This window comes from Blennius ocellaris, assembly GCF_963422515.1.
Source record: "Blennius ocellaris genome assembly, chromosome: 21".
Taxonomy (NCBI): domain Eukaryota; kingdom Metazoa; phylum Chordata; class Actinopteri; order Blenniiformes; family Blenniidae; genus Blennius; species Blennius ocellaris.
The window spans coordinates 13,659,180-13,673,636 of NC_137670.1; the positions used below are offsets into that span (position 1 = coordinate 13,659,180).

The window sequence follows — 14,457 nt, forward strand, 5'->3', positions numbered from 1 at the left end:
TGCACGAGTGTTTTTTTTTTTTTTTTTTTAAATGATGCAAATGAAACATGGAACAAATGTGCTGAAGAGTTGTGCAGAGGAGGAGAGGGAGGGAGGGAGGGAGGGAGGGAGGGAGGGGGGGCGGGGGTGTGGTGCAAGCCAGACACAAAGAAGGGTATTACTTAGCAGAAACAAATACCTACCATGAAAATATTCCCAATTCAAAGACTGCTTGTGTCAGAACAGAAAGACAACAGGTAGGGACTAAGTAAGGGTTATTGAAGAGGAGTTTGGAGGAAGAGGAGGTGGAGAAGGAGGAAGAGGGCACAGAAAAGAGTGTCACTGAGCAGGCCCTCAGAGAAAGCAGGGCTAAATTTGTAAGCATAACATTGTTATTCAAAAGGGTGCCAATTAGGACAAACATGACAGTTACGATGGGAGGGAATTATCCACCGCCTGGGGAGAAAATGGATTTCGACTATAGCAACTTAAAACTGGAAGAGATTTCATTAAGAAAAAAAGAAAATGACACCAGGAACCACGATCCTGCAACGGGATCTCTGTCATAAAGGTAAAATATTCAGCAGTCCTATTTGGAAATCCATTTTCTGCCACTGGGCTTCAACTGAGTTCAGAAATAGCTGTGCGGGAATTTAGAGGAGCAGGAAACTTCTCGGTGAAGAGAAAGGAGCTGAGGAGCTTTCCATCGGTTGCCACACTGATGGAAACGTTTTTTTTTTTTTTAAAGTAAGACATCTGAGCCAAAAAAATAAAAAAAAATAAATCAAGAATCAAGAAGAAGGTGCTCATTGTGGATGTCCTCCTCCCATTGGTACTACAGCAGTTATACCTGCATGGTTTGCACCATAAACTCAGCTGGTCAAGCCCGAACAAGGCACGACACTTCTTTGGGGTATTTGCATCTGTTAGCCAAAGAGGTAGACACAAACACACACACAGAGACAAAAAACAAAACAAAACAAAACAAAACAAAAAAAAAACAAAACAAGAAAGGAAAAAATAGGAAAGAAAAAAGAAAATGGACACGTCATTGCACAGACAAAAACATGTAGCCAGGGCTTAGCTGTAGGCTGGCAACACTGGGATGTCCTCCACATTGACCAAGCCATCGGACTCCAGATCCTCCAAGCCCCGACCTGCCATGTTCAGGACTTCTGAACCAACCTGATTGTACTGAACATCCTGAAATGACACCCTGATGACCCCCAGAGATGCTTCTTCGATGGACACATTCACGCAGACATCATTCATACAAGCACTCTGGCATGTGTGTCTTAAATTCCACCCCCCCTTATTTAAAAAAAAAAAAAATCCCCAAACAGGAAGTAGAAAAAAAACAAAAAATTGGAATAGTGAGACCCCAGAGAGAGATCGGCAGGGCGTGGCTGGAGGAAGCTGAGAGGTCACAATAGCCTGGCCGGACAAACAGGGAGGGAAGCGAAGAGGGGAGGGGGGAAGAGTTGGGGGGAAGAGGGGGGGGGGGGGGGGGGAGCAGCAGCATAGAACAGAGGAGGAAGTCCCAGCGTGGAGTTACCCAGCCTTCACCTGGCCCTGGCCTGTGCAAGCACACACCATACACACCTGCACGGGCCACACCAGTTATTCTGTTGATCGAGCCCAAAGCGCGCTCGACACTTCTTAGGAGCGCTCAGGTCTGATGCCGCAACAAGGAAGGGAAGCCAGCAGAGAGGAGGAATAGAACCAAAATCAATAAAATGAGGAACGGAAAATCCAAAAGGGGGGAGAAATGAGGAGAAAAAACAGATAACAGTGAATCTATGAAGCTTGGCAGCAGCTCATTGTGCAAGAGCCCCCCCCCCCTCCACCCGCACAAATAAAACCAACCCTTTAAAAGGAATTATGGAGTGTGCCTTTAAGATGGGACTGAACACAATTAGTGTGTTTCAGACATTAGTGAAATCAAAAAAGCATGCGTATTATTACATTAAGATATTATTGTGAACACGATCACTCCTTTCAGCCACGTGATCTAAACTCTGACTGGAGTTAAAGCTGTGAGAGGAGGTGGCGCTGAGACGTGAAGCAAGCGAATGCAGACTGGATTAATCTACTGCTGGATGTTATCGGTGCAACGAAAACAAAAAAAGAAGGAAAAAAAAAAAAAAGGAAAAAGAAACGAAACAAAAAACAAGAGGCAAGGTCAGAGTGGTAGAACTAGGCAGGAGCGGCAGATTGCTAAAACAGCACGCTTGCGAGTTAGACCTCAGCCAGGGGAGGGATTAAACAGGCTGGAACCCGAAGAGGGACGCGACTCTTTAAGACCTGGCATCAAACGGCTGATTGTTTTCCACCAGCGTTGGCTGTCTGCTGCAGAACAGCTGCCAGTCACTAACTCTCGCTCGGCACTGGTGTTCGGAGCAGACAGCAGAGTGCTGCGGGGCGGCGTTTGAGTCCGGGCCTCGTCAGAGAGTACAGACGCGTTTAAAGGAGAGTCGGGGCCAAACTCATGCTGGCCTGTAGGTAAAGGCACAAGCGCGGCTACTGAAGCGTATAGATTAAGGAGGTTTACCCTGGCATCACATCCTTCAAGTCACAAGACAAGAACAATCTCAGCCCCCGCCCCCCCAAATAAAGATGGAACTAAATAGTGAATGAAGGTAAGATAAATGGAACATAATCTAGCTTAAAGTTAAAAAATAATAATATATGTAATATATATAGCAACATTTCTTAAGAAAAGAAAGCAGCAAACAAAGCAAAAAAATATAGAGTTTAAGCTTAAACCTGCCTCATCTGGCACATTCATGGGTGAATAAATAGATATACATTAATTTAAAAGGAAGAAAAAATAAATAAATAAAAACAGTTAGTGATTAAATACTCAAAATGACATTAGCACCTGTAATCGGAGGGAGTGAAAGGCAAGGGTTTGGAAAATATTCTCTGTGTTCTGAAAAAAAAGAACAGATAGAGAGGCCTTCAAGAAGAAATCCGTCACCAAACCAGCGCAAAATACATGATAACAAGTCGGCATTGCTCCTCACAATAAGATCAGAAGAATATGAATCAAGAGAATCAAAATATATGTAATATATATAGATAGATATATATATATATGTGCGGCTAAATCACTGAATTAGCAAACCTCCTTAATTTTAAGGTGTCAGTGATTTTTCTTATGTTGGTCTAAAAGCATGCACAGAGCAAGCAAGGGGTCACCCAACAAGCACACACATGCACAGTCGCGCACAAACACACACACACACACACAGTACAGTAGTGCAGTCGATCTGCAGGGCACAGGCAGTATAAATCTCACGCACACGCACACACACACGCACACGCGCACACGCACACACACACACACACACACACAACACTGGCAAAGTGAATGGCTTTTACGATGCTTCACATTCTGAAAACACATATCACAATACCAAAAAGGCTAAGGGCCAAGGGGGGGGGGGTGGGGAGGGGAGTGAGAAGGACTGCGGGGGGTCATGCATATTCAGTTGTTATTAGCTAGGGAGAACTAGGGAAAACGGGAGGGGGGGGGGCATTACAAGCAACTCTACTATTTAAATATTGCATTGGGTAGCATAACTGTACCAAATAAAGGGGGGAGAAAAGCCAGGCACAATAATACACACACGCACACACATATACCAAAAAAAAAAAAAAAAAAAAAAACATATCACAAAAAAAATAGCTTGACTTTTATCTTGCGAGATGTCACATCTGCCTGACACATGATGGGGTTCTTCTAATATGAGAGATAATTGCAGCTCACTTACCATTGCTCTCTGCTTGCTGCTTTTCCCTTTTTCTCTTCTTCCTTTTCCCCTGTTGGTTAGCCGCCAAAAAAATAGAAAGAAAAAAAATAGACACGGACAGGAACCTTAGTTATTATATTGCAGAATGCCCAAAACATAAAACAGAGAATAGGACTCATCTTTTGTGTTTACTTATTTATTCATTCATTCTTTCTCTGCCTTTTTTTTTGTTTTGCTTGGCTCTGTCTTTGCCCTCCGGTTTGTAAGCAGCCACTGCAGGCCAGACCACAACTTTCCCTCCTCGCTCTTCTTTTTCTGCCCTCTCTCTTTTTAAACTCGTTTTTTTTTTTCCCTCCTCTGTTTTTGTGAACATCCAGACACACTTTTGCTTTAGAAGGCAGATTCCTCAGGAGCACTCCACTGGTCAGCTCCATCGCAAAAAAATAAATAAATAAAAAACTGGATGAAGCTGATGAGAATCACACATTCATGAGTGCATCACAAAGGCTGTTAAGTTTTTCTTCTGTTCTTTTGTTCCTCTTTTTGATTCTCGAGACTTTTTGACTCCATACTGTCAGTTTGCATTAATGGAAAGAGCGTTCAGCTGTGCTTTGAGTGGGTTTGCACTAATATAGACAGAACTGTGTGGGAGAAGCAGTACTTCCAGTCCTCAGTACTTAAAATGCAAAAGTTCAAGAATAATTGAACTCTCGGCTATTAAATCTTTCTCAGTTCCAACGATAGCTTTGTGTGGCTTAATGTTGCCTCTGAAAAGTGAATTGGATCCGTCTTTCATTGTAAAGAGAGGCCTTTGCTGGTGAGGGCATGAATAATAGCACTTCGATCTGCAACATATGGTAAATGCAGTGGGTTTCTAATATCGAGCGCTATATGAACAAAAAGTGATGAAAAGAGCCAAATGAAAGGTGAAAAGACCATAAATTTGAATTTGCAATGGTGCAGAAATGTGTCTTGCCAACAACAGTGAATAGAAGTTCTGATTTCCCGCAAGATGTAAACACCGCGCTACACCTTTAAATACAAATGAAGGCTTTGAGTTTGCAAAAAAAAAACAAAAACAGAAAAGTTGTAGCGCGAAACAAATTCAACTCAATCAAAATGATGGGAAGAGAAGAGCCATCGCTGGTACTAAGGAGCGTATTCCCCACCGGTGGACGCTGCACGCCAAGCATCGACTGATAATTTCACTGGGGACGGAAGCAGCGCGCAGGAAACCAGAGACATTCAAAGAGCATTCACCCAAATCCAGCGAGTCATTCAGCACAAATGGCGAATCCTCGAAGAAAAAAAAAAAAAAAAAAAAACGTACAGCCGGAGCGCCCAAAACAGGCCTTTTCAGAGTGAAGTGGTGGAATCTCCTTGACTGGTCGAGTCAATCACCTGATCTCAATCTCAATGACTCGCTAAAGACCAGACTCAAAAGGCAGCGAGGCGTCACAACAACAAGAGGCAGCTCAAGGCGGGAGATAAAGGCCTCGCCGAGCATCACCAGGGGAAGAGCCGGGCGTCTGATGGTGTCTGTGGGCTGCAGGCTTCAGGCAGCCGTTGACTGCAAAAAGGGTTTCCAACAAAATATTTAACAAGATGATTTAATTTGACCTAATGCGCATTACTTACTTTTAATCCCTCAAACTTTGAGCACTGTGGCGAAAGGGCTTTATCTCCCACACAGTTCCTTTTATACTGATGTACGCCACGTCGGGGGGGAGCTGAGACATCAGAGTTGGTTTTTTTTTTTAATTTCCAATTGACGACTGAAAAAAGAGCTGCTCATTGCACAATGGATCCTGGCCACCCACTCAGTATTACTAAACCAAACATATTCTAAATACAAAGACAAGTACTTACACCTGCACTCCTACCTCACCCACTCCTTTACTGACTTTCTCTGTTGTTATTTCTCTTTTTTTTCCTTCCTGCTTCATTACAACAACATTGTGGAATTCTTCACACAATATGTATACGGTGCTGTAAAAAGCGTAACTAAAGGGTGAAATCATGTACAGCGATGCCAAAAACGCTCATTCTGCTGCTCTTTGGGAGGCCGCAACCACCTGAACATGTGGCCTGGTGGCGGAGGGGAGAAACGGCCGGCGGGTTACGATTTGAAAAATTAAAAACTTACATAGTTGTCTCGTGCTGACCAGCCTGGGTACAGCTGCATGTGGAGCTGTCGTTCTTTCCTGGCCAGCTCGTAGTACTTGGCCTGCTCCTCCCGTGATAGGGCGTGCCACTGGGAAACGGGAAACATTGCAAAGATTTTAGAGACAGAAAAAAAACAACAACCCACAAGTATGCAGTCATGCAGATTCAATACAAATCCGAGTTTCCGAATCGGCTTGACCGTCGCAGCACTGGCGTCTTACCCTTCGCCCGAGGATCTGGTTGATGGCGGCGCTTTCCTTCAGCGTGCACTCAGCCACCACTTTGGCCCGCATCTCCTTCATGTAAAGCATGAAGGCATTCAGAGGCTTCTTTATGTGGACCTGCTTCTTTTTCTCCTCCTCCTTTTTAGCGTCTGACTGTTTCCTGTGAGAGCAAGAGGAGACGCCGTCAGCCCACAGCCGGGGCCCCCGGTCCAACCGGGGGGAGGGGGGGGGGGTTAGAAAGTCTCGATGGAGGGTCTACTCACGAGCTGTTGAGAGAGCTGATGTCGCTGTGGGAGGATTCCTGCTTGACGTTGGGTGTGACGATGGCTGGGTGAGGGATGCCCGTGGTGTGCAAACTGTGGTGGGGGGGCACCATGTGTGGGGGGAACCTAGAGGACAGAAGACTGTGTAAATCGTCAGAATGGACACGGGTGAAATGAGGAGATGGAACACATGTACACAACAGAGAATATACATCCGGGGCTGAATATCAATTCCTCATCCTTTGCGAGACACGCCAGAGCATTTATTCAAAATTCACTTTGTTTGGTTTCTTTCTCACAGATGGAATTGATCTTCAGCCGCAATAAAATATCTATAAAAAAAATAAAATAAAATAAAACGATAAAACAGTAAAAGAAGGCAGAAAAAAGTCCAAGGCTGATTCCTGTAGCGTTGACAATCAGTTCAGATAGACTCCGCCACGGCAAAACCAGTGCCGGGATGAATCTCGTACGAACTGAATTGGCGCACAGAATTCAGCCTGGACGGTCACAGACACATTACTGCAAGATTATGGTCAACAATCACCGACACTCAGGAAAATATGATTTGAAAAAGCCTATATTGTGTGGCAATAATGAGGTGCAATCGCACAAGGATAAAACTCTCGAATGCCTTTTTTCCCCCCCCAAACCGGCCTGGAAAACCAATATAATGACCACTTGAGCCAAGTGCATTTGTACTTTTATTTAATTACATCCTTGCCAGAATTAATCGTGTTTTCATTAAAGGTATCAACAACACTTTTCACAGAGCCAATGAAATATGTTGACTTGAGGGGTTCGCTGTACCTTGAACTTTAAAAATTTTTTTTATATATCTTTCCCTTTCACGGTTTCTATCAGTGCAGAGACACATTAAGCACTTCTCTGATATAAAGGAACAGGCACACGGTAAGTTTATGCCTCCCGTAACATTTATTATCTGTAATACGTGGGCGGACGATTCCAGGACGAGATTTTAGAGACAGAGACGTTTTCCCATCACGCAAAATTGGAGATGACAAATCGCGGAACTTCAAGTTCGCCGTACGATTTCACCGGAAGAAATACCTTTTGATAGCTTAAACTGATAGGAAAGTGCCAGGTGTTGGGAGGGCGAAAGCTTCAACCATTATCTCTTATCGAGGAATATTGCAAAGGGGATTGCGAAAACGCTCTATCAAAGTCTAGTATCACTTCAGGTATTGGGTCTCCATTCGCTCCTTCCCATTCTTTTTCTGCCAATTCAGCGCCGTCAGCAGCTATGACATTTTTATCTTCATCCTCCTGCGCCGCTATCATCATTTCATCATCTACAACTGTTCCACATATCGGGGGGCCAGAAGCCCCTGATTTAGAGAATCGTTTCACTGGCCAGAACAGGCGGAAGACGACGCCGCCGCCGCCGCGCTCGATGTTGCCAGTGGCTGTGAGGCGTTAATTATTTGCCTCTCAGATTACGCGCACATGCACATCTACATGTGTATGTTTACAGCCCTGCCGCCTCAGTTAGCGAGTGACCACACACAAATTTAAGAGAAGAGAGGAGGATGAAGGAGAAGGCGAAAAAAAAAGAAAAAAAAGGAATAATTCCTTCTTTTTTTTTTAAAGCAGCTCATTATCCGGCTGTGTCTGGCTGCATGGCTCCGAGCCAGAATATAATGATGAGGATAAACTCGCCAGGAACAACTAGTTTCTGTTGGAGGCCATCTCAGGGGAGTGCCAGCGCTCCCCCCTCAAACTCTTTCCCTCTTTTTCTCCTTTCCCCTCTTCTCCCTTCATCACTGACACACTGGTGTTTGTGCCATGTCATCCGTTGATGGGGGAGCTCGGCAGCAGTGGCTGCATATCGCCCATCATTAAGGCTGCTGCATTTTCTTCACTCGCTCCGTTTCCTCTCTCTGTTCGCCCTTCCCTTCCCTTCCCTCTCTGTGCACTTGTTAAAATTTCCTCTGTTCCAAGATCTATTTTCTTCTTCTTCTTCTTCTCTACTCCTCCCTGTCCCCTCACCACCTCCTTGCTCCTTCGCTCCCTCTCTCCATCCCTCCCCTCCTCTCGCCGCCACTGCACGGCCCAGGTTATGGTTTAAACATGACGGCCATCCCTTTGAAGAGTGGGGGCATCCTCATCACCACCATCATCATCGTCGCCACCATCATCGCCGCGCTCATCAGCAGCATGCGGCGCCTTGGACCAATTTAGGCAACACAAGAGAGGAAGAGGCAGCGGAGACCCCCACTAATCTCCCCACCCCGACCCCGGGGGCTGCTACGTCTCAATCTAAAAGGTAAGAATGGCTGGCGGGGCGAGGCGGGGTGGGGAGGGGTCACCGGCGCAGCAAGCCCAGTGTCAGCCAGTGCCATTTAATTGCCAGTGCGAGGCGGTAGCCCCCGTGCCTGTTTAATGTATAATGATCCGGCCGGTGCGCTTCCCTCGTTCCCCGGGAAAAAAAAAAAAAAGAGAGAGGGAGCGGGATGACGGGGGGAACATATCAAAGGCCAGGCTTAAGCATAAGGGGCAAAGGGGCCTTCACATCCACCCACCTGTCACACATACATTCACACGCACACACACGCTCACACACACACAACGCAGGGAATCTGCACGGGCTCCAACCCCATTATCAAAAATATTGTCTTTCATTTGCTCTGCAGACCGTCTCTGGACTCCTTTCCCCTCCCATTCTACAGGAATGTTTTTTTCATCAGGACCTGGGTGTAAGGTGCTCATTGCGGGACGGCGGGGTACCAGACTCGCTCCCCTGCATCCTAATTCGTCTGGGCGGTGCGGCACGGGGGACCGATACGAGGCGGCCCCTCTCCAGCACAGACCGAAACTCCCGACAAGAGTACAAGGCCAGGATGTCTTTTCCCCCAGTCACTACAAAAACGCTCGAGCCGTCACAACAATCCGGCCCATTCTTTGTACAAAACCGACTAGCTGAAGGCTATGTATGAAGGGAGCCTGCCATTTTGCTGACACAATTAGACAAATTGTTACGAGACTTTGCCCGCTATTTGAATTTTCCCCCACCCTTATTCTGGTTGCTGGGTTTTTTTTTTTTTTTATTTGGTAGAGAGAGGGGTGGGGAGGCAATGTGCTAAACCCTCCCATTCTCCAGAGAACACCCAGAGCCCTCCATCTATTCAGTTATACTAATTCAATTAGGGGCCTCATCACAGGGCATTAGCTCTTCCCCATGGCCAGTCCCCCCCCCCCCACCCCACCCACACCCCAGTCGGTATATTCAATTAGCTGCACGGGAAACAAGATGATCACAATGTCGAGGCTGTCATTAAGGGACTGAATTAGCAGTCACTTAAAGCCCAGGTTGGCTCGGCACTGTTGCCAGATGCCAATGTTTGGACAGGCCCACCATCTGACCCTCTGCACCTGAGACTTGCTTCGAGACGCGCGGTCGGGGATGAATCAGATGCTAATCCGGACACAACACTGGCGAGTTTAAAAGTCAAATGTTTCAAGTATTTTTAACCAACAGACACAAACATTTAAATAACCCCAGTTGGTTATTTAAATGTTTGTGTAGCTTTCTCTGAGGAAAACTTAAAAAAAAAAAAAAAAAAACATCTCCCTTTGCGACTGCTCCCTCCGCGTGTCTACATGATCCATCAATGTCACGACAGTCTAAACAAGACGCCCTCAGGAGCTGCTTTTCCAATCAGCCCGTAATTAAACTAAAGCTTGGCTTCATCCCTCAACTCCAAACCAGCCCCTGTCCAAAAGTCCCCTGCTGCATGGCATGCAAGGGAGGGAGGGAGGGGGGGGGCGGAGCAGTGGGAGTGGAGAGAGTGGGAGGCTGTTTGTTTTTCGTGCTGCTGCCTACTTGGCTCATCCCAACCCACAAATCACAGGCTTTTAGGCATCCAAAATTAATTATGTTCGCTTCCCACACAATATAGAGAACATGCGTCCCTCAAGGGAACGGTAAGTAGCTAAACACCGACTGACAAATACGCACATGTGTATACAAGATGGCAACGAATACACACACACATACACACACACACACCCCTCCCCATGGGTGCACTAATGTCCACAGCAGCACTTGAACTGGACCCTAATGGGCTGGACCAAATCAGTAGCCAAGTGTCAGGCCACAGCTTACATCATCAAGTCCCCTTCAAAGTGTTGCTGTTTGTTTATCAGTCTGGCTGCTTAAATCCACAGCGAGGACATGCCCCGGCTCATTTCAGATGCGCACTGACATGCAGAGGGGGTAAATGCTCTTCAGGGGCCTCATTAGAAAATGATAAATATAATTAATATTTGAGCGTGCTCGCTGGAGCCACACGCTGGAGAATTGGCCTTTTGAACACTGAGATGGGGAGTGCGAGCTCTCCTTAAGGGAGAACTTTCTTGCTCGCTCTCTGTGCACACGACCGCGCGAGTGTGCACAGAGAGCAAACACAAACACGCACACACACACACACACACAAACCAACGTATGAGTGAGAAAGAGAGAGAGAGACTGTGTGTGTGTGTGTGTGTGTGTTAAGCTTCTAGGGCTTAACTCACCTTGACATGGATGCGTTGACAGTGAGCGCAGTTGGGTAGGGGTGTCTAAAACCCCCTGTTGTGATTGGATAAACAGGTTGACCTTGCCTAGGAAGGGGGAAGAAAAGAAGAAAGACACAAAGGTAAAGGGACGTGGGTTGATGGAAGAGGAGAAGCTAAAGCCCTCTGTCTCTCGTGTCTCCCCACCGTTGGCCTCTTTATTCTCATTTGATCAGGACAAAAATCTGGGGGATTGCAGAGCGCAGATCAAAGGGACGAAAACTCTGAACAATTTGAATGCCACAAATCTTGATAGCAATGGCTAATTAAATTTCATAACCCTTCGCTCTGTGTCGACGGAGTGGGGCCCTGTTCCTCCCCAAGCTGGAACTAGGTGTTTTGTTGTGATAATTAAAGACGAAGCGCGGCTCTCTTTAATGGAGCCATCACACTAATTGAGGTCTACACATCCAAAGACAAACAATAATGAATGTAAATTTATACCAAAATAAAGTGCAGCAAATCAAAGGGCGCCATGGCTGCGCTCAGGGCCTCTCTCGGTATTTAGATCGCAGTGAGAAAACATTAAATTAACAGAGCTTAATTTGTAGCCTTTTGTCATATTAACAAGTGTTGACAAGAGTTACCAGGGGAGAGCCCCTATGTGGAATTGTGGGTAAAATACGGGCAATCACAGTTCATTACTCTAATTGAACCGTACACAGACATGCAAAATAGTATTTGCCACAAAATAGCAAGTTGAGGTTGGTGAGGGCCTAAAGTAGCTCAAATGAGCCGCTGCGGTCCTGAAGCCGGCGCGTTTGGGAGTTTCAGAGAGAGACAGAGGAAGCATCAACAACACAACATAAAGCACGCATGCACATAAAAGGCAAGACCCACTTTGCTGTTCTTAAAGCCGAGTATACAACTTGTGCTTATTAATTTTAATAATATGTGAGCGTTTCGAGCTTTCCATGCAGAGGCGACAACGAGACGATACGGTGGTTAAGAAGAAAATAAGGAGGATTCGCTTACTGTGGTACTAACCATCCTAGCGGATGGGGGATCTGGCCGACGGTGCCAGGTGACAGTGGGTAATAAGGAGATATATCTGGAGGATGTGGAGGCCTTGGAATTCCTGCAGAAGAAAAGAGGATGACAGGAGCAAGAGAGGAGGTGGACAGACAAGACGATGACAGAGAGAGAGAGAGAGAGAGAGAACCAAATCTTTGTCAGTGCTGAATTCGTTCTTTGTCGAGCTTCACATCTGAACGGGGCAGACATCACAGGAGTGCAGATGGGAGGAAGAGGAGGAGGAAGAGGGCTTGTTGCTCGCATGTACACACAGTGCTAAATCACACTTCCTGATCAAAGGCCTTTGAGGCGGCGCGGCGGCACAATGTGTTGGATGAGGCAGAGGGGAGAGAGGTGAGGAGAAAACACCAACACGATTCTTGTCACATTTGTCTGGCGAATCAGGAGATTAATGATATAAAATGACTGAAGTTTTAGAAGTTAACAAAACACAGAAATACAATTAAAGCCTCTCTCTGTGATCAGAGAGCTGCCAATATGGGGCGAGCAGGTTGACTCTGCCTGCTGATTTACATTGGCGCGCTCGCTGTATGGATGTGTGGATTTTACCCCGCGCGCACACAAATCAGTGGCAAGCACAGACGTCGAGCTGCAGCTCAGCAACAATACAAACTGAAAGTTCCCCCTTTTAACCCTTCATCAGGAAAGTGACGATGATGGATTCAAAATAGGAGCTGCTTCTGTTGCATTTTAAGAATTTGTGTAAATAATGACAAAGCATGACACCTTTGCTTTGAATAGCTCATATATTGACATAAACAATGACGTGTTTTGGCACTCTGCCTTGTAAAAGCCCCTTTTAATCCCAGTTGGAGCACAAAGAAAGCATTTTTAACAATATCAACAGAACACATGGGGCATGATTAGCCACCTTTAGTGTAAATAACATTAAATTGTGTGATGTTGATACTGAAAAGTACTGAAATGTATCTTTTTTTATAATAAAAAAAATCCAGTATGCAAAGAAATACTCATTTATATGAATATTTTTCTAATTTGGTCAGTCTTACTTTTGTTTTTGTTGTTAAAAAAAACCCCAAAAAACCTTTAGATGATCCCCACAGTCAATTATCTAACGAGCACCCTTATAAAGGACCAATACGATGTAAATGCTAATACAGCATATATTATAGGATCGCTGGCTTCCAATAGCTCTCCAGATTTTTAGATTTCCCACGGAAAACAGCAGTGATTTGGTTTTTTCGGTTGTTATCCCCTCTGACGAACAATGACAAAGATGTCCACGCCGAGGACAGCTCTTTTTGAGGGCAATCACAGCATCCATGGTGTCGCCTTTGCTTTCCTGTGGCAGCTGACAGGCGGAGAAAACTGCATCGACAAGCCGCCCTGAATGAGCGCCTTGAAAAGGTCTCGCAGTGTAAAAATAACTTTCTCTCTCATGACAAACTTGAAACTGGGAACACTCGACGTGTAAAAAAAACAAAAAAAAAAGAACACTGCGGGGACAGAGGAGGCAGGCTGCATTTTGACACAGCTGCTTTGCCTGCGCAGGTATTTTGGCCGGTGCAATACAAAGCCAGATGAGTCGTCTTAGATCAGAATTTGGCGACTCTTGGTGTTTGCATCCAAAGCTGAAGATGGCTTAGGTTCTCCGGGATCGAGCGTTTTAGCTCTCTATTGAAAACTTTACTTCTTCTTGGAATACTACAAAGGCACATTCTATTAAATATGAAAGCCTGAGGAACATTATCCCATTGCAACCCAGCGCTCACGACCTAATATAGCTCATTAATTAATTAAACACTGTGCCCAATTACGCAGCCCCATTAAGCACTACATTAAACAGCAGCTGGCACATTATTTCCCCTTTGTGAGGGCCATCATAATAAGGGAACATTATTACCTAAAACACTGGCTGAATCCACCAGAGACCACTGAAAAGCATGAAATTATTCTCCGTACTGAAAACGCATTAACCTGAAAGGATGGGCTGAATGACAGTTAACAAAACAAAGTGGTGGGTCAAGACGAAATGAATGAAAAAAAAGCCTAAAAATGTACGCTGAATGGTTTAATGATAAGGACGTGAGGGCAAAATCTGACTGCGCAACATAGATTGTGGATCTGCGGGACCAGCTAAAGAGGAAACTGCAGATTTAAGGCACAAGGAGGAACCTGAAGACCTGTTTCAAACTGCATCAAGTGTTCAAGCATCTGTATTCAGTCTTGCATCCTTAACTGGAGTACAAATGGTATAGTTCTACTATAATTGGTAATTGGGAGTTGTGGTCACGAGGGTTTGTGGTTGCTTGCTCGATTCCATGTTTTACGACAAGTTGACCAGCTCTTGCTCAGGTTGCTGCTCTGAAAAGTAAAGGCTGCTTTTCATCAAACCACGTTAATGGTTTATTGTTTATGTTAATGACTTTGTACATTGTTCAAGTGATACTCATGAAACACTCTTTGCAGATGACACAGATGTGTTTATGTCACACAAGC

The 14,457-nt window shown here is 45.4% G+C and overlaps 1 protein-coding gene across 1 annotated transcript in view; it reads right to left on the reverse strand.

Moving 5' to 3' along the window:
• The window catches only part of tcf7l2 (transcription factor 7 like 2), a gene marked incomplete at its 5' end in the record, with an annotated part of 75,837 nt that overhangs the window by 3,076 nt on the left and 58,304 nt on the right, over positions 1–14,457 (reverse strand). Inside the window, 8 exon segments of the mRNA XM_080517468.1 lie at positions 1,582–1,654; positions 2,861–2,911; positions 3,756–3,804; positions 5,881–5,988; positions 6,122–6,284; positions 6,388–6,513; positions 10,924–11,010; positions 11,938–12,040. Of these exon segments, the coding sequence (XP_080373594.1) occupies positions 1,582–1,654; positions 2,861–2,911; positions 3,756–3,804; positions 5,881–5,988; positions 6,122–6,284; positions 6,388–6,513; positions 10,924–11,010; positions 11,938–12,040 (760 nt within the window).